At 50.0% G+C, this 17,337-nt stretch overlaps 1 protein-coding gene and 1 long non-coding RNA gene across 2 annotated transcripts; one reads left to right on the plus strand and one right to left on the minus strand.

Moving 5' to 3' along the window:
• Positions 1–2,333: 2,333 nt before the first annotated feature.
• On the minus strand, positions 2,334–16,165 carry TSKS (testis specific serine kinase substrate). Its single transcript, XM_068529217.1, has 11 exons — positions 15,996–16,165; positions 15,531–15,744; positions 7,927–8,022; positions 7,637–7,720; positions 7,219–7,302; positions 6,365–6,645; positions 5,703–5,897; positions 4,674–4,847; positions 3,862–3,997; positions 2,622–2,746; positions 2,334–2,490 (listed from the first exon to the last, which is right to left on the minus strand). The coding sequence occupies exons 1-11, from the start codon at positions 16,163–16,165 to the stop codon at positions 2,334–2,336; spliced, it is 1,716 nt and encodes a 571-aa protein (XP_068385318.1).
• On the plus strand, positions 5,673–8,558 carry LOC137753835 (uncharacterized). The gene is made up of 6 exons (XR_011071596.1): positions 5,673–5,911; positions 6,077–6,630; positions 6,825–6,930; positions 7,266–7,431; positions 7,976–8,043; positions 8,237–8,558. It is a non-coding gene; the product is annotated as an uncharacterized lncRNA (long non-coding RNA).
• Positions 16,166–17,337: the final 1,172 nt, after the last annotated feature.

A 17,337-nucleotide genomic window follows, 5' to 3' on the forward strand; every position in this document is an offset into this window, starting at 1 on the left:
GCTATAACAAAATTCCAGAGACTGGGTAGTTTAAACAATTTATTTCTCACAGTTCTGGAGGCTGGGAAATCCCAGGGCAAAGTGCTGGCAGATTTAGTGCCTGGTGAAAAGCTTGCTTCCTTGTTTGCAGATGGCTGCCTTCTTGCTGTATCCTCATATGGTAGGGAGAGAGATTGTCTCTTCTTAAAAAGGCACTAATCCCATCATGAGGCTCCACCCTCATGACCTCATCTGATTACCTCCCAACGGCCCCATCTCTAAATACCACCACATTGGGGATTAGGGCTTGAACATATGAATTTTGAGGGACACATAGAGTCCACAGCACTATATAAAATGAGAATAATTATTCATCCTCTGAGAGATTTTAGATCCCACAGTTCCCATTGTCATGTTGGTACAAACAAAACCACATTAATAAATCTCGTATCTGCTATCTTCGAATCTATAAATCAATTGGAGAGAAGTAACATCTTTATAATGATATCTTATAAACCATGAATATGGTATAACTCCCCATTTGTTAAGGCCTTTAACTTCTCGCAGTAATATTTTAGAGTTTGATGTAGAGATCATAACTTATCTTTTGTTGGATTCCTAGGCATTTTTTAGTTTTATGCTACTTAGAACTAGCACCTTTGAAAGTTTTTCATTTTCTAAACTTTCATCACTGGCATACAGAGATAATTCTTTTATGTCACCTTTTATTCAGCTTCCTTGCTAAGCTGATTTTTAGTAATTTATAGATTCTATTGGATTCTCTATGATTATATGTACAGTTATGCCATCTCAGAATAATGATAGTTTTCTTCCTTTCCTATCCCATAGTCTCTCTTTTCTTACCTTATTGCAATGGTGTTAGAAGAATAGGGGTTACCTTTGGGGTAGAAGGAAAGGGTAGTGATTGAGATTCAGGGAATGCTGGTCAGGTGTAGTTTCTAAATCTCGGTGGTGGTTACACAAACACGTCCATTTCATGATAATTCATTGAGCTGTTCACTTTTTTTTAAACGACTGGCTTTTTAAAAAAATTTATTTTTGGCTGCATTTGGTCTTTGTTGCTGCGCACAGGCTTCTCATTGCGGTGGCTTCTCTTGTTGCGGAGCACAGGCTCTAAGCCCGCGGGCTTCAGTAGTTGTGGCACACGGGCTCAGTAGTTGTGGCTTGTGGGCTCTAGAGCACAGGCTCAGTAGTTGTGGTGCACGGGCTTAGTTGCTCCGTGGCATGTGGGATCTTCCCCGACCAGGGCTTGAACCCGTGTCCCCTGCATTGGCAGGCAGATTCTTAACCACTGCGCCACCAGGGAAGTCCAAGCTGTTCACTTTTAACTTGTGGACTTTTCTGTTTATATTATATTTCAACTGTACATTTAAAAATAGTATTAGTGTGGTGGTTTAAAATATCTCCACAAATTGACATTCTCTTCAAAATATGTCTGCAAATTCTTTGACACACCATGTGAGTATGATCTGGACTTAGTGACTCAGTTCTAGTCAATATAAAAAGAGAAAATGATGGTATGCAACTTCAAAGACTAGGTCATTAAAGGCACCTTAGCTTCCTGCTTGTTCTTAGACTGCTTGCCCTGGGGGAAGTTAGCTGCCATGAGAAACTGAGGCCTCCAGCCAAAAGCCATGTGAATGCGCCATCTTGGAAGTGTAACATCCAGCCCCAGGCAAGCCTTCAGGTGACAGCAGCCCCAGCTGACATCCTGACTGCAAACTCATGAGGACCCTGAGCCAGTACCATCTAGCTACGCCACTCCCAGATTCCTGACCCTCAGGAATTATGTGAGATAATATGTTATAAGCAGCTAAGTTTTTTGGAGGGGAGGGTACTTTTTTTACACAGTGGTAGACAATATCATTATCTAGTAAAAGTCATCCTAAAAAATGTTGGCTTGACAGGCTCAAACTGCACCACAGAACCTTATTTCTACCCTCTGCCTCCTTTTCAAAGAACTGTACTGGACTTCCCTGGTGGTCCAGTGGTTAAGACTCTGAGCTCCCAATGCAGGGGGCCTGGGTTCGATCCCTGGTCAGGGAACTAGATCCCGCATGCCACAACGAAGATCCCACATGCCACAACTAAAAGATCCTGTGAGCAGCAATTAAGATCCGGTGCAGCCAAATAAAAAAAGTAAACAAATAAATAAATATTAAAAAACAAAAAAAACCCCAAGAAATTAAAGAACTGTACCACCATCGACACCCTGTTGGCTGAGGATCAAGTCATAGTGAGCACAGAGGCTGGTGCACGGTGTGTGTGCAATTTTACTAGCCCTCTTTTGGTGCCAAAAAGGAGATGGAATTCATGCCAGCATGAGGGGCCATTTATTGCTCAGGGGTTGGGCCCCCACGTTTTGGGGGAGTTCCCCCACCACCCCCTCCCCCCATTGTCCCCGTGGACCCCTCAAGTGGTAGGTTGCTGAGTTGATCGTGGAGGGAGCACATCTTCAAGTGTAGATAGTCCAGAGCGGCCACCTTCTCCCTGTAACGAGAGGGTGGACAGTTAGTGCTCGGGAGGCCCGATGCCTCGGGGCTGGTGTGGAAGCCGGGGGTAACTCAAGCCCTTTCCCCAAGACCTCACCCTCCTCCCATGCCCTCAGCCTCCTTCCTCACTCCGGCTTCATCTTGTCCGTCAGCAGCAGGTTCTTGGCCCGCAAGGCTTCGTCTTGGGCCAGCCGAAGGGTGGAGCTCAGGGCCTCTGCCCTGACATGTTTGGCCAAGGCCTGGCGCTCCAGCTCCTGGGGAGAGGAGTGTAGGTGCTGCTGGGCTTGCTGGACCGGGCTGGGAGTGGAGGGGGATCTGGATCGCGGAGGGCAAGGGGCAGGGTCCCCTAGGGCCCGCATTCCTCCCCCAGAGTATCCCATCATGCCTTGAGCCTGAGGCTGACCCCAGCATCCCACGGTGCACTGGGCCTCCCAAGTTCCATTGTGCACTAGACTTGTGTCTGTCCCACTGTCTGTCCCCTATTGCACTGGACTTCTTTGTCCCTGTAAGCACTAAATCAGCATCTATCACATTGTCCCCTAATGCCCATGAGCCATCTTGCATTTGATGTCTGGGCCCCGGTATCCCATCACATGGTGATCATCTACATCCCATAATTCACATTATGGGATGTGACCCCCACATCCTATCTATTAGGCCAGCCTCTCGGTCACAATAATAGTCCTCAGTGCTCTGGTTCCCTATATCCCACAATGTACCAGCCCCCATGTCCTATCATGTCTTAGTCCTCTAGGCCTGCCACATGACTGTCCGTTACTGCCTCATTTGTCTGTTTCACCCACTACAACTCATATCCCATCATACATTAGGCCAATATCCCATAATATACTAGATCTCTATATTTCAGAATGTACACCAGCCTCAAGTTCCATCAGTTATTGGTCCTGAGTCTGTGTGCAATGCCTCATGAAGAGCTGCGGTTCCATTTCCCATAATGCATTAGCTTACTGTGACCTGCTACTCGCTGGGTCCCCTGTCTGATCTCAGTGATCCCATATAATGCACTGCCTCTCTTAAGGCTCATAGAAAATCAGGCTTATATTCCATGAAGCTATAGACTGGTGTTTGTCTCCTCTGTCCCACAGTGCACCAGATCCATGTCCCATCATGCTTTGGGCCCATATCCATCACCCAAGCTTCCATAATGATTGACCTATGACTCACTAAACACCAAGCAGCTCCCCTCTCACCCCGTCCCGACGTATTAGAGCCAAGTGTTCCCCCAACACCTGCTGCCCACAGCTCATCCTTCCCATCCTGCCACACACCAGCAGTATCCTTGTGCCTGGGGCTCCCCCGCCCTGCCCTGACCAAAAAGTGGGGCATGGTGGCCCATGGTCCTTGGTACCAGAATCTTCTTGTGCAGCCTCTGGCAGCTGGGGCAGGCAGGAGCCAGGCCCCTCTGCTTCACCTCGTCCACTAGCGGGGTCAGCGCTCGCTCCAGCAGCTGCTGCAAGGACTCCGTGGACAACTGCTGTCCCTGGCTGGGGGAGGGGTAGTCACCAGGTGAAAGAGGCCTTGGACCAACTCCATTCCCAGGATACACCATGCCCATCTGCCCAGCCTCCACCCAGGTCCCGTTTCCACTATGCACCCAGGCAACCTTCCCACCATGCACTGGGCCCAAACTATAGTTCATCCGGTATGCTCTGGTTTCCACAGCGTGGGGAGTTACCACAGTGCCTGGGGATTTCCACCACACGGTCCTCGGTTCATCAGAAACTCACATTTCCCACAATGCACTAGTTAAAACCGATCCCATGTTGTATTGGAAGTGCCCTGCACCCTTCCCAATACAGATCAAGCATGGTATCTGTCGGCTTCCAACACCCCAAGGTCTCATTTTCCTACGATGCACTGAGAAAACCTGCCTCCCACCCAGTACCACTGCCCAGCCTTCCCACAATGCACTGGAAATCCAAGATGCTCGAAATATAACAAGTCTTTCTTGCGTTCCACAAGACACTGACTTCACCTTGTGGGGAGGGAAGAAATGTGACTCCCATAATGCCGCGAGACTGGCCCATCCTACAATACGTGGGGATGCCCTGTCTCCCACAATGAGTTTCCCTCTCCACTCTTGCTAAAGTCTCATCTCCTTCAATGCTTGGTCCTCAATACGATGCAGAATGCACCTGGAGCCAGGCGCTGCCCCCTTACCTGGCACAGCGGGCACAGGAGCCTTGGGGAGCCCGATCCAGGTTCATAGAGAGGTCAGACCCTCTACGAGAGCTCTGAAATTGCCGCCCAAGCTCCTCCAGAATCGGTTTCACTGGGCCCAGCGCCTCCAGTTCGCTCCTCAGTGAAGCCACAGACACTGCTGACCGCTCCACCCTGCGGTGTGAGAGTAAGCAGTACAGTGAGGTCGCCTCTCCAACAGTATACAGGCATCCTCCGGTTTTTGAAAGTTCGCTTTACCCCACTTCATTTTTACAAAAGGCCTACATTAGTACCTGTTTTCACTAACCAAAAGAAGTCCGAAGAGGATTTTCCCTTTTATGAAAAAAAGCGCAAAGCATTTGTTTTGTAGCAAGCTGTTACCGAAGCAGGACACACTCCAAGCAGCGAGAGTGGCGCCACCAAGCCCCTTCTCTGAGAACTACACTCAGTATCTCAACACCAAGCCACCATAGCTTTGAATTGTGTTGTCTATGGGCACCTGTGCTTTATCTCAATTTATTTTGTGCATCTGTTAGCAAGATGTATTCTAAGGTAATTGCTTCTTCGCTTTATGCTATTTTGGCTTACAGAAGGTTTCACAGGAACTGCTCTACTTTTGGATGGCAGGGAAACCTGTAGTCCCAGCAAGGCTCCACCCAAAATTAGCCCAGCACCTCTGTCTCCATCCAGTTTGCAATACCCCGCTCTGCCTTGCCCCCTCTGCTCTGATTGGTACCTCCTTTTGCGTTTTATTGTCGGGAATGTACCTCCCTGTTCTCTAACTGGTTTCCCCTGTTCCTACTTGGCTCCGTCCCTTGCTTTTAAGGTGTGGAACTCACCTCTTCTCTAAGTGGCTCCGCCCCTCAGTCCTTCTTAGGTATAACACGCCCCTCCCTACTCTCTAATTGGGGCTTCCACCTGTCAGTATATGCGCTCCCACCCGATTGGCTCCAGCTGATTGGCCCACCCCTTTCCCTCAAGGCTCCGCCCTCCCACGTCCCCGCCCCGTGCGCGCATCTGGGCCCTTACATGGTGTACAGCTCGTCCGTCCGGCCCCGCAGCTCTTGCAGGCCCCGCGCGGCCTGAGCCTGCTCGCGCTGCGCCCGCTCCCACTGGCCCAGGAAGCCGTCGAGCCTGCCGCCCAGGCCCCCGAGCAGCCGTAGGGCCTCCTGCACGGCCCCCTCCTCCTGATGCCACCGGGCGGTCAGTAAGGACACCTCCCTCCTGTAGGCGTAGAGGTAAGGAACGCGTCAGGGCTAGGTTTGGACACGCCCCCGTCCGCCGCGCCCCGTCAAGACCACGCCCGTGGCTCCGGACCCACCCTGTCCCCAAATTCTCCTGTCCTGTTCATTTATTGGGACCCTCTCATGTCCTCCAGAACCCTGCCTCTATCCCCTTATCAGGTATCCTGGCCTTCTCTCGGCCTGCCTCCCAGCCCCACATCAGCTCCTCCAGACACTGCCTCCTCAAGATACCGCTCGCGCCAACCCTGTCCCCCGGGAGTTGGAGCCTCCAAAGACCTGCCACGTCCCAAAACCCGCCCACCTCATTTTCACCCGACGCGGACCTCCCTGCCACCTGCCCTATATTCAAAACTCGGTTCTTCGAAGTCCTGCCCTTCCGGGTCACCGCCCCCAGAACGCTCCTCTTCGAGGCTCCACCCCCTGGGCCCATCCCAGGATCCCACTCACCTCAGCTCATCTAGGGCGGCAGAGACCTTCTGCAACTCCTGCTCGCTCACGACGGGGCCCTCCCCTGCCCGGGGCCCCATTCCCCAGCCGCCTGGGGCCACGCCTCGCCGTCGCGGGGGTTCGTCGGGGCTCCCCGGCGGGCTGGAGCAGCCTGGGGGCTGGGTGGCGAGGCCCAGGCCGTGGCGGGAGAGGCCAGCCTCCAGTTTCTGCTCCAGCTCCTGCAGGTCAGCCTCCTGCCTCCTGGGCGTCTCATCCTGCATCTGGAGGTAGCGCAGCTTCTCCTGGGTGGGGAAGGAGGGCAGGGTTACTGCGTCCGGCCCCTTGCCTCCCACCACTACCACCCCCTCCACCACCAAATCCGCCCAGTAAATTCCTGAGGCTAGAAAGAGAATGGATGTGGGGACGGGATATTGGGAAGTCCCACCTGAAGTCTTAATGGACTCCCGCTTGCTGTTACTAGGGAGGGATGCCCCATTCGAAGCCCAGCTGGAGTCCAACTCACCTTGGACTGAATGCCTGCCTCTGTGTCTCCATCTAGCCCTCCACCCTCACTCTAATCCTCGAAGGTATCCAATTCCAGTCCCTCCTGTTTAGGAAGAACAGCTGAAGCTTTTCCAACATTTTGGTGGGAAATGAGTGGGTATGTGGGCAGGACAGGCATTCCCACTCCTAGTCCGATACGAATCTCTCTCTCCGGGACTTGAATATGACTGTGCATGGAAAAGTATGACCATGAACGTGAAGGGGCAGTGTGGTGGTGGTGGTGGCAGGGCGGGAAGTCCCACCTGAAGTCTACCTCAAGTACCTCGGTTACTTGAGTACCTTCCTCAAGCCCTTAGACCCCTCCCCCTTACCTCCAGCAGGGCAGAGTTCTGCTTCAGGACGTTGGTTTTTATTTCAGCATCTTCCACCGACCGGGTCACCTTCCAGCAGTTCTCCTGGGTCAGGACACCAGGACGGGGGGGCCCTGCCTTCCCATTCCAGTTCCGCCTCCCAGCCGTTACCCTCGCTATTTTCCATACAGCTTCCACCCGCCGCGTTTAAGGCACGCCCCCTCCTTCCGCAAGGTCTGCCTTCTGGTTATTGGTCTGCCCTTTCCCGGCTCGGTTCCCTTGGCTAAAGAAATGGTTCTTCCTCGGACCTCTCCCATGCTTCTTTTCCACTTCACCCCACCTCTCTCCTGTCCACCACTCCATTCCTCCCCACTTCCTCTCACCCTCTTCCTACTTCCGCTTCCTACTCCCGCCCCGCTCCTGCCCCACAGCAGCTCACCTTGAGTTGACTACAGTACCCTTCTAGTTCTTCCGCCTCTTGCCGCCTTCTCTCTAGGTTCTCACTCAGCACAGAACACTCACTCTGGAGCATGGAAGGGAGGAGGGGTTAGCCGGGGCCTCAAGGAGACACCCCGTGGGGAGGAGAGGCGGGAAGCTTCCTTTCCCTCCTGAGCCTAAGTCTCCCCAACTGGGCTATGGGTGCATTGAGTTGGAGGTTAGCTCTAAGAGGGCAATGTGACCCTGGAGGAAGAGGAGATGTTGCGGGAGGGGGCGGGTGGTCCTCACGACCTGCAGCGTCTGCACGTGCTGGTTAACCCGGGTGGTCTTTTCCTTCAAGCTGGTGATGGAATCTTTGGCGTGGACCAATCCACTGTTAACCCAACTCTGGGGAAGAACGGGAGACAGGTGGGTCAGTGGGTGCATGGGAGCAAACCCCAACCCCAAGAGAAAGTCTAGAACTAGCTTTACACCTTGATTCTGCCCTGGAATAGCTGTGGAATTTGGGGCCAGGGCTGCGCCTCTTTGATTCTTGGTATAAAACCAGGGGGCAGGGGCTTCCCTGGTGGCGCAGTGGTTGAGAATCTGCCTGCTAATGCAGGGGACACGGGTTCGAGCCCTGGTCTGGGAAGATCCCACATGCTGCGGAGCAACTGGGCCCGTGAGCCACAACTACTGAGCCTGCGCGTCTGGAGCTTGTGCTCCGCAACAAAAGAGGCCGTGACAGTGAGAGGCCCGCGCACCGCGATGAAGAGTGGCCCCTGCTCGCCGCAACTAGAGAAAGCCCTCGCACAGAAACGAAGACCCAACACAGCCAAAAATAAAAATAAATAAATTAAAAACCAAAAAAGCAAGAAAAACCAGGGGGCAGCCTTGTTTTCTGCTTAGCGGATGGCAAGAAAAATAAGTAGGATCCAGGAGGGAGTGGGGGGTGGGAAGCTCAGACATGTGGGAGAAGGAGGATGGTCTTAACCTGAGGTAAATGCCTTTGGGGTCCACAGACATAAATAAATAAGATAAACTGTTAAAACACATGCCTTGTCTTTCTCTCCAGGCAGTGGAGAATTCTAAAGATAACCCACTTTCCAGATATAAGCACTCACTATGCACCAAGCCAAGCCCTTACCCACATTTTCCTTTTTATTCTTCACAACCACACCTCTTGAGGTTATTTGCCCCATTTTGCAAGTGAGGCAAATGAGGCCCAGAGAGGTGATGTCCCTTGTACTCCTGGGTACATGAGACAGGAGGTGGCCTTGTCAGAATTTATGCTCAGAGCCTTTGTTTCAAACCATGATGCCATATGGCCTCTGTTCATTGCTACCTTATGTCACCATAAAATGCTTTGTGACTCCTGTCAAACAAACTGGCTCAGGAGGGATGCATGTGACAGGATCTCCACCCTCCCATTTCCACATTTATAGAAGAGTTAGCCTGGTACATCACTGCTCAGCCAAAGACTACAATTCCCAGGTGCCCTTACAGCCAGGTGTGGCCATGTGACTAAGTTCTGGCCAATGGAATATGAGTGGAAATGATGTAGGCAATTTCCAAGTCATGCCTTTAATAAAGGAAAGTAGGGAGCACACCTCCCTTTCTCTCTCCCTACAATGTTGATGGCTAAAGCCAGAGCAGCCATCTTGGACCATGAGATGGAGGACACAATATAAAAGAAGACTGAATCCTCAACCCTGTGACACCGCCATACTCAATTCCAACCACTTATGAATACTTTTATACACGTGACCAAGAGAACATTTTCCATCTTGTTTATGCTACTTTGTGCCTTTTTGTTACAGCAGCCAAACTTGTGACTTAATAGCTGAGCCCCCAGAACACTGGAGCCTCTAACCTACTGCATTTGAAGAGACCTGCTGTACTTGAGACATTTATGTGAGCAACAAACTATCCTGCTTCAACCAGATATTTTGGTTTCTTTCACAGCTGCTGAACTAATACACAAAGAGAAAAGAGAGAACAAGCTTCCTTCATTGTAAAATGGGAACAACTTCACATTTCTTGCATAACTGCTCTGGAGAACAAGTGTGATAAGAAATATTGTATTAAGGTGACATCAGCAAAATGGTGGAGTCAGAAACCCCCAAATTCCACCCCTCCAAACTGGCCAAAACTATGAGTCAAGTCATTGAGGGGATTGTAACAATCATAAATATATATGTACCTAATAGAGTTTCAAAGCACATGAATCAAAAACTGATAGAATTGGGAATTCCCTGGCAGTCCAGTGGTTAGGACTCCATGCTTTCACTGCTGAGGGCCCAGGTTCAATCCCTGGTCAGGGAACTAAGATCTGCAAGCCCCATGGCATGGCCAAAAAGAAAAAAAAGACACTGACAGAATTGAAGGGAGAAATTGACAATTTAACAGTAATGGTTGGAGACTACAATACCTCACTTTCAAGAATGGATTGAACAACTAGAGAGTAGATCAAGAAGGAGATAGAAGACTTGGACAACACTATAAACCAACCAGACCTAACAGGCATCTACAGAACATTCCACCCAGCAAAAGAATACACATTCTTCTCAAGTGAAATTAAACATTGTTCATATAGTCGAGAACAGACCATATATTAAGTCACAAAACAAGTCTCAATAAATTTAAAAGAATTTGAAAACAAAGTATGTTTTCTGACCTCAATGACCTCAGTAGAATGAAATCAGGAATCAATAGCAGAAAGAAATTTGAGAAACTCACAAATATATGGAAATTAAACAACACACTCATAGACAGCCAATGGGTAGAAGAAGAAATCACAAGAGAAATTATACTTAGGAATGAGGGAAAATGAAAACACAACATGCCAAAACTTGTGGGATGCAGCAGAGGCAATACTTTGAGGGAAATTTAGAGCTGTAAACACCTACATCAAAAAAGAACTTAAAATCAGTAACCTAATCTTCCACCTTAAGAAACTAGAAAAAGAAGAGACAACTTAACCCAAAGCTAGCAGAATGAAGGAAATAATAAAGATTAGAGTGGAAAAAAATGAAATAGAGAATAGAAAACAGTAGAGAAAAATCAACAAAACCAGAAGTTGGGTTTTTGAAAAGGTCAACAAAATTGACAAATTTTAAGCTAGGCTGACCATGAGAAAGAGGAGGAAGACTCAAATTACTAAAATCAGGAAGGAAAGAGGAGACATTACTACCAATCTTACAGAAAGAGAAAAGATTACAAGGGAACACTATGAACAATTGTATGTCATCAAACTTGATAACCTAGATGAAATGGAAAAATTCCTAGCAAAACACTAACTCAAGAAGAGCTAGGACATCTGAATAGACCTGTAATAAGTAAAGAGGTTGAGTTAGTAATTTTAAAACTTCCAACAAAAAAAGCCCAGATGGCTTCACTGGTGAATTCTACCAATCATTTAAAAAAGAGTTGTTGCCAATTCATCTCAAACCCTTCACCAAAAAAACAAAAAACAAACAAAACAAACAAAACAGAAGAGGAGGGAACTAACTCATTCTATGAGGCCAATGTTACCCTGATACCAAAACCAAAGACATCACCAGATAATAAAACTACAGATCAATATTCCTTCTGAAAGCAGCCACAAAATTTTCAACAAAATACTAGCAAACCAAGTCCAGCAGCATATAAAAAGGATTATACACCATGCCAAGTAGGATTTATCCCAGGAATGCAAAATTGGTTCAACGTGAAAATTAACCCATGTAACATTCCATATTAGTAAAATATCGGGGGGAAAAATACGATCATGTCAATGAATAGAGAAATAGCATTTGACAAAATCCAATGCCCTTTCATGATAAAAACACTCAACAAACTAGAAGCACAAGGGAACTTCCTCATCCTGGTGAAGGGCACCTACAAAAAAAAAAAAATTAAAAAGCAATAAAACCCACACAAAACCATGGTGGTTTAAAATATGCCCACAAATTTTTTGAGGCTCTTTTAAAATGTGGAGCCTTATTCCCGTCACTTGAGAGTCAGCTGGACTTAGTGACTCATACCTAGTAAATAGAATAAGGCAGAAGTGATGGTATGTGACTTAAGAAATGAGTTCATAAGAGGAACCATGTCTTCCTTCTTGCTCACTCTTACTCTGGAGAATGATAGTTGCCATGTTCTAAACAGTTACCTATGGAGAGGCCCGTGTGGCAAGGAACTGAGGCCTCCAACCAAGAGCCATGTGAATGTGCCATCTTGGAAGCCCAACCTCTAGCTCCAGTCAAGCCTTCAGATGACTGCAGCCCCTGCCAAAATCTTGACTACAACCTCATGAGAGACCCTAAGCCAGAACCACCCAATTAAGCCACTCCAGGTTTGTTGTTTTAAGGTTGGGAATCATTTGTTTCACAGCAATAGCTGTGATATTTTTAAACTGAAGACCCAACGGTCTTGGATTTCCCATAGGTAGCTGCTCTGGGAAACTAGGGGAGCAGGTTCTGGAGTCAACTCAGTTCTTCCACTTACTAGCTGTATGACCTCAGGGAGGGGACTTCACCTCTCTAAGCCTCTGTTTCCCTACCTGTAAAATGGGGAGGGACTAATAACGACCTTCACAGGGCTGCTGTTGGGAGGAACACAGGCTAATCCAGAAAGGCCCTTGGTCAATACTTGGGAAACGAGAAAGTGCAGCTGGGGTCACTGGAGGTGAGTTTTAGCTTCACTGAGAGCAGATTTCGGGAATGGTGAAGGCAGAGGCTGCTAGCCTTGGCTAAAAAAGCGAATGGCACGGTGGTGGTGGGGAGCCAAACCTGGGGATAAACGTCTCCTTGGCCGTCCACATGCCATGCAACTGGGCAATCCAATTCCCCACTCCGAGCCTGCCTCGGTTTCCCTTCTTGTCAAATGGGAATGAGAATACCTTGCTCGGATGGTGGTGAGGAAAGGTCAAGAAGATGATAAGATCCATAAGCCAAGCGCAGTGATTAGTGTCAGCATCGTTAAACATAGAAACAACACGACAGGACCTACCAGGAAAGGGCTTAGCACCAAGACCCTACAGCAGCCTCAGGGAAATCTGTAGACAGCAGGACAAGTTCCAAGCAGGGCTCAGAACACCTGCTCTGGCCATTTCCGCATGGAGGCACTGACCTTCCCCCAAAGCAATACTACCTCCTCAGTTGCATCCTTTGGCCTCATAAAGATGTCAGAGCTTAAGACAGGAGCCAGGGAATTCCCTGGTGGTCCCGTGGTTAGGACTCCATGCTCTCACTGCCAGGGGCCTGGGTTCGATTCCTGGTCAGGGAACTAAAATCCCACAAGCTGCACAGCGCGGCCAAAAAAAAAAAAAAAAAGCCAGGAGCCAAAGCTGTCTGCTTCACCATTCTTCTGCTGACCCTCCATCCAGTCTGGGAATTATCACTCTCTCACCCAGGGTCTCCATCGCTCCCGTGTTCTCTTCCTTTCCTCTCTAGTTCTCTGTCCCACCTCTCTCTCTGGTGTCCGTTCCTTCCTTCTCTGGGTCTCTGGCCCCCTCCTCTATCTCTGGTTTTCTGTCTCTGTCCCCCCCCCCCAGGTCCCCATCCTCCTCTCTCTGGGTCTCTGTCCTCCTTTTTCTCTGGGTTTCCGCCCCCTCCTCTCTGCCCATCTCCAGCTTTCTCTCCCGATGCAGCTCAGATGCTGTGTGTCAGCCTGTGTTCTTCCTGACCACCTCCTCACGGTTCCTGCCTATACCCTAAGGTGTTGACTGACAGTACTTTTTCCATTTTATGGAGAAGCCCCATAGAGGCTGATTCTCCCCTGCAGCCCCACAGTGAGCCGCAGCTGCATCAGACCTTGATCTTGGCTGCCCAGGGCTCTTTCTCAGGCATCACAATCCTCTGGAGGATGTGACTCAGAAATAGCTCCAGTGGGAGGCGGACCTCTGCAAGTGCTGCCTGAGCGATGCTGGAAGAGAAGGGGAGGAAAGTGTTCTGGTGGGAGGGGATGCCTCCCAGGCCATCCATCCCACCTGGACTCTCTCTCTCTGCCTGCTGGCTTCTCTCCACCTGGTCCTCTTACCCTGGACCCTCGCCCGGCCTCCTCTCCGGCCTGCCTGCCTCCAGTCTCTCCCCTCCAAACGTCTCCCTCCCGGGGCCAGAGGCATCTTCTAGGGAAAGAAAGCATCACACTCGCTAAGCTTCTGGTCCTGACCCTGCTTCTTACAAGCTCTCTAACCTTGCATGGGGTCACTCCACCTCTCTCTACCTCACTTATTTTCGTTTTCATCTTCCTTGCAGAACCTCTAAGAGGGGAAAATGAGACACCCCCCCACCACCATAGGGATGTAGCACAGTGCCTGGAACATAGTAGATGCTCAGTAAATGGATATGGAGCCCAAATGCCGAGTTGTTCCTCTCCCCTCCCCAGGAACCCTCAAATGGCTCCCCATTGTCCTCAAGAGAATGGAGAATGCCCACATTTCTCAGCCTCTGTGTCCTGTGCCCACCCCCCGCCAGCCTCACCTCTCCCACACACCACAATCTAGCCACAAGGACATGTTCCCCAGGCTCTTTTCAACTCCTGCCCTTTTGCATATGCTGTTCCAGCTAGGTGGAATACCCTTCCCTGTATTCTGCCTTCCTTATCTTCAAGATCCAGCTTGTGTGCTGCCTTTTCCAGAAAGCCTTCCTTGACCATGGTCAGCTGGGCCAAGGCCTTCTTCTTCAGGGCTCCCACAGTGACCTCTACTGCCCCCAGCAATGCAGGTGCTGACTCCTAAGCCCGGCTCCACTACTTAGAAGCCGTATGACTTTGGATATGCTAATTAGCCTTCTAGTCCCTCAATATCTTCATCTGTGAAATGAGGATAAAAATAATGACTAACTATTCCGTGCATACAGCTGACTATTGTGCTAAACATTTTACATGAATGAATTTCATTTCATTGTCATGACAACCTCATGAGATGGGTGCAATTCTCTCCAGAACTCTGTCTTGGGTGCTGCTATATTTCCTGTTCCTAGAGCAGTGCCTGGCACATTGTAGGTGTTCAAGAAATATTTCTTGAAAGAACAAACACATGCATCTCCATTTTACAGATGAGGACACTGAGGCTCCTGGAACACAGAAAGTGCTCAGTATATGCTAGTGAATCTTTTTTTTTTTTTTTTTTTTTTTTTTGACCATGCCGTGTGACATGCGGGATCTTAGTTCCCTGAGCTGGGATTGAACCCATGTCCCCTGCAGTGGAAGCTTGGAGTCCTAACCACTGGACCGCCAGGGAATTCCCGCTAGCGAATCTTATTAGTATCATTATGGCCGTGATTATTGTTAGTGTAATTCTCAGTGTCCATGTCAAGCCAAGTTCAGGGTCTGACCCAGGAGAAGCCTGGCAGGGGGTGGAGGTTGGTGGGAGAGTTAAAGGACCAAGCTGTAGCATTCTATGCTCTAGTCAGGAATTCTCTAAATTCTCCTAGATCTTGTTCACCTCCCAGTTTTTCCCCACAGTCTGAGGTGGTCTGCTCAGAGAACTCCTACTCATCCGTCAAAGCCCAGTTCCAACACTGCCTCCTCCAGAAGTTTTCCCTGATACCCCTGGCCTGGTTTGAGGGGCCCTTTTCTTGGATCCCCAGTGTTACCTCCATTATGGAATTTGTCACCCCAGTCTGTATCTGTCACTCCCACCAGACTGGGGGCTTTCCTGGGGCAGGGACCTGGCCTGATTCCTATCTGTGACCCCAGCTTCACCCAGGACATTTGGAAGTGACTGAATGAACAAAAGACCAACTCGCAGGCAGCAGGCAGCATTCACCCTGGATGGAGCAGACTCATGGCTGACTGTAGGGCCTCAAAGGGTGACAAGAACCTTCTCATTCCAAATCAAGAAGACACCCCCCCCAAACCCATCCTCAGTATTTGCCTACCACCAGGGTGAGAACCCTCGTATTCCCCAGCCCGGCCGAGGGCCCTCTCACCAGTATTTCCGTGATGTCTGGGTCATCTGGAGCCCAGGGTGGGATGGGCACGGGCAATGCCAGCAGGCCGCTGTCTTCCACGGTTGAGTCTGTCCCCGAGGAGTCGGTGGGCTCCATGGCGGCCAGGTTGAGCAGGGACACATTGGTGCAGGCTGAGGACCGTTTGAGGTTCAGGCACCAGTGCATTGGCTCATGGGACATCCGAGGCTCCACCCTGGGGAGGAGAAACAGGCAGGAGGGTCAAGATGCCACCCCAGCAGGGTACGGCCCCCCCCCACCCCGCCTCCCTGTCTGCACATTCCCTACTCTCTCTGACTTCAACCTCGACGCCTGCTTTCTTCTTTCTCCTCCATCCCTGCTGCCTGTTTTCCTCCCTTTCCAACAGCACCCACAGGGGGACTTGTGCTCTGTCAGAGGCAAGGGCTGGGTGGTGGAACCGCCCCCGACAGGGTGCTACAAACCCACCCGTGGAAGGACACGGCCTTCTTTTTCTTCGCGATCCCTTTGACTGGGCTGGTCACTCCCCCAGGAGCCTCGGGAACCAGCTGGGAGCGACTCTCGACCCCCGCGGGGGGGTCCCCGGCCTCATGGATCTCTTTGGATTGCCAGATCGTCTTCACCACCACGCTCGCCATGGCCTGTGGAGGGCCCGGCTCCCAGGGGCTCCTTCCTCTGAGGCTTTCCACCTACACTGACCACTGACCCTCAAGGTCCCCTGTCCCCACAAGCCTGCCTCATAAAGGACCCAACCACGGGGCCCCAGTAAGGGGGGGGGGGCACAAGGGTGGGGAAACGTGACTTGGCACGTTCCCCCGGGGGCCTCAGTGAACTCTTGTTCAGGATTCTAGTTCTACCCTGATCTGTCCCTCCCCTTCAGAAACACAGTGAAATTCATTCTAGTCCAGAACTTACAGTGGACGGACCCACTGGTTCTTGGGAGGGGTCCAAATTACCTTTCCCTGAAACTCACTGTGGGGTCACCCAGCCCCTCCATTCAGACTTGATTCATCATGTAATACATTGGATTTGTCACTTTCCCAGGATCTGGGGGACGACGGGGATTGAATACCAGCGCTGGAGGATCTTACATTCTATGGGGGGTTGGAAGGGGACAGGCGGGCAATAGAAACAAACCAAAAACACCAGATGTCCGAACGTGATATAAAGGGAATCAAAACTGGGTGATGGCCATGTGGACGTCTGTCAAAGCTTGTCGATTTGTGCACCTGGGATTTGAGCCTTTTATTGTGTGTGAATTCTACCGATTAAAGAATCTAAACAAGCACTGAACTATAGTTCATGACGTGCATGTTGAATATTTGGAGTTGCGTTAGACCCCGGGACTGCTGTAACAAAGTCCTGCAGACTGAGCGTCTTAAACTATAGATAGTTATTGTCTGGAAGTTCTGGAGGCCAGAAGTCCAAGGTCAAGGTGTCAGCAGGGTTGGTTCCTTCTGAGGCTGTGCGGGAGAATCTGTGCCTCTCCCCTAGTATCTGGTATCCTTAGGTGTTCCTTGGTTTGTAGATGGCCATCTTCTCCCTGTGTCTTCACACTATCTTCTCTGTGGAACTGTTTATCTCTGTGTCCAAATTTCCCCCCTTTTAAGAAACTGCACATATTGGATTAGGGCCCACACAAATGACCATGTCTTAACTTGATCATCTGCAAAGACCCTATTTCCAAATAAGGCCAAATTCACAGCTACTGCAGGTTAGGACTTGAGCATCTTTTGCAGGACATAATTCAACCCGTAACAGGGTTGATGCGTACTGATATCTGCAACTTTGTTTTATTCTGTTTTTTAAT

This window comes from Eschrichtius robustus, chromosome 19, assembly GCF_028021215.1.
Source record: "Eschrichtius robustus isolate mEscRob2 chromosome 19, mEscRob2.pri, whole genome shotgun sequence".
Taxonomy (NCBI): Eukaryota; Metazoa; Chordata; class Mammalia; order Artiodactyla; family Eschrichtiidae; genus Eschrichtius; species Eschrichtius robustus.

What these genes read in the sequence shown, in the direction of transcription:
- TSKS (XM_068529217.1), bottom strand. Translation starts at nt 16,165, where the DNA reads ATGGCGAGCGTGGTGGTGAAGACGATCTGGCAATCCAAAGAGATCCAT. An exon ending in GGTACTGTAGTCAACTCAAG is followed by an intron (nt 7,303 to 7,636) that starts GTGAGCTGCTGT and finishes GTCCTGACCCAG; the next exon opens with GAGAACTGCTGGAAGGTGAC. An exon ending in GGCTGCACAAGAAGATTCTG is followed by an intron (nt 2,747 to 3,861) that starts GTACCAAGGACC and finishes TCCTCTCCCCAG; the next exon opens with GAGCTGGAGCGCCAGGCCTT.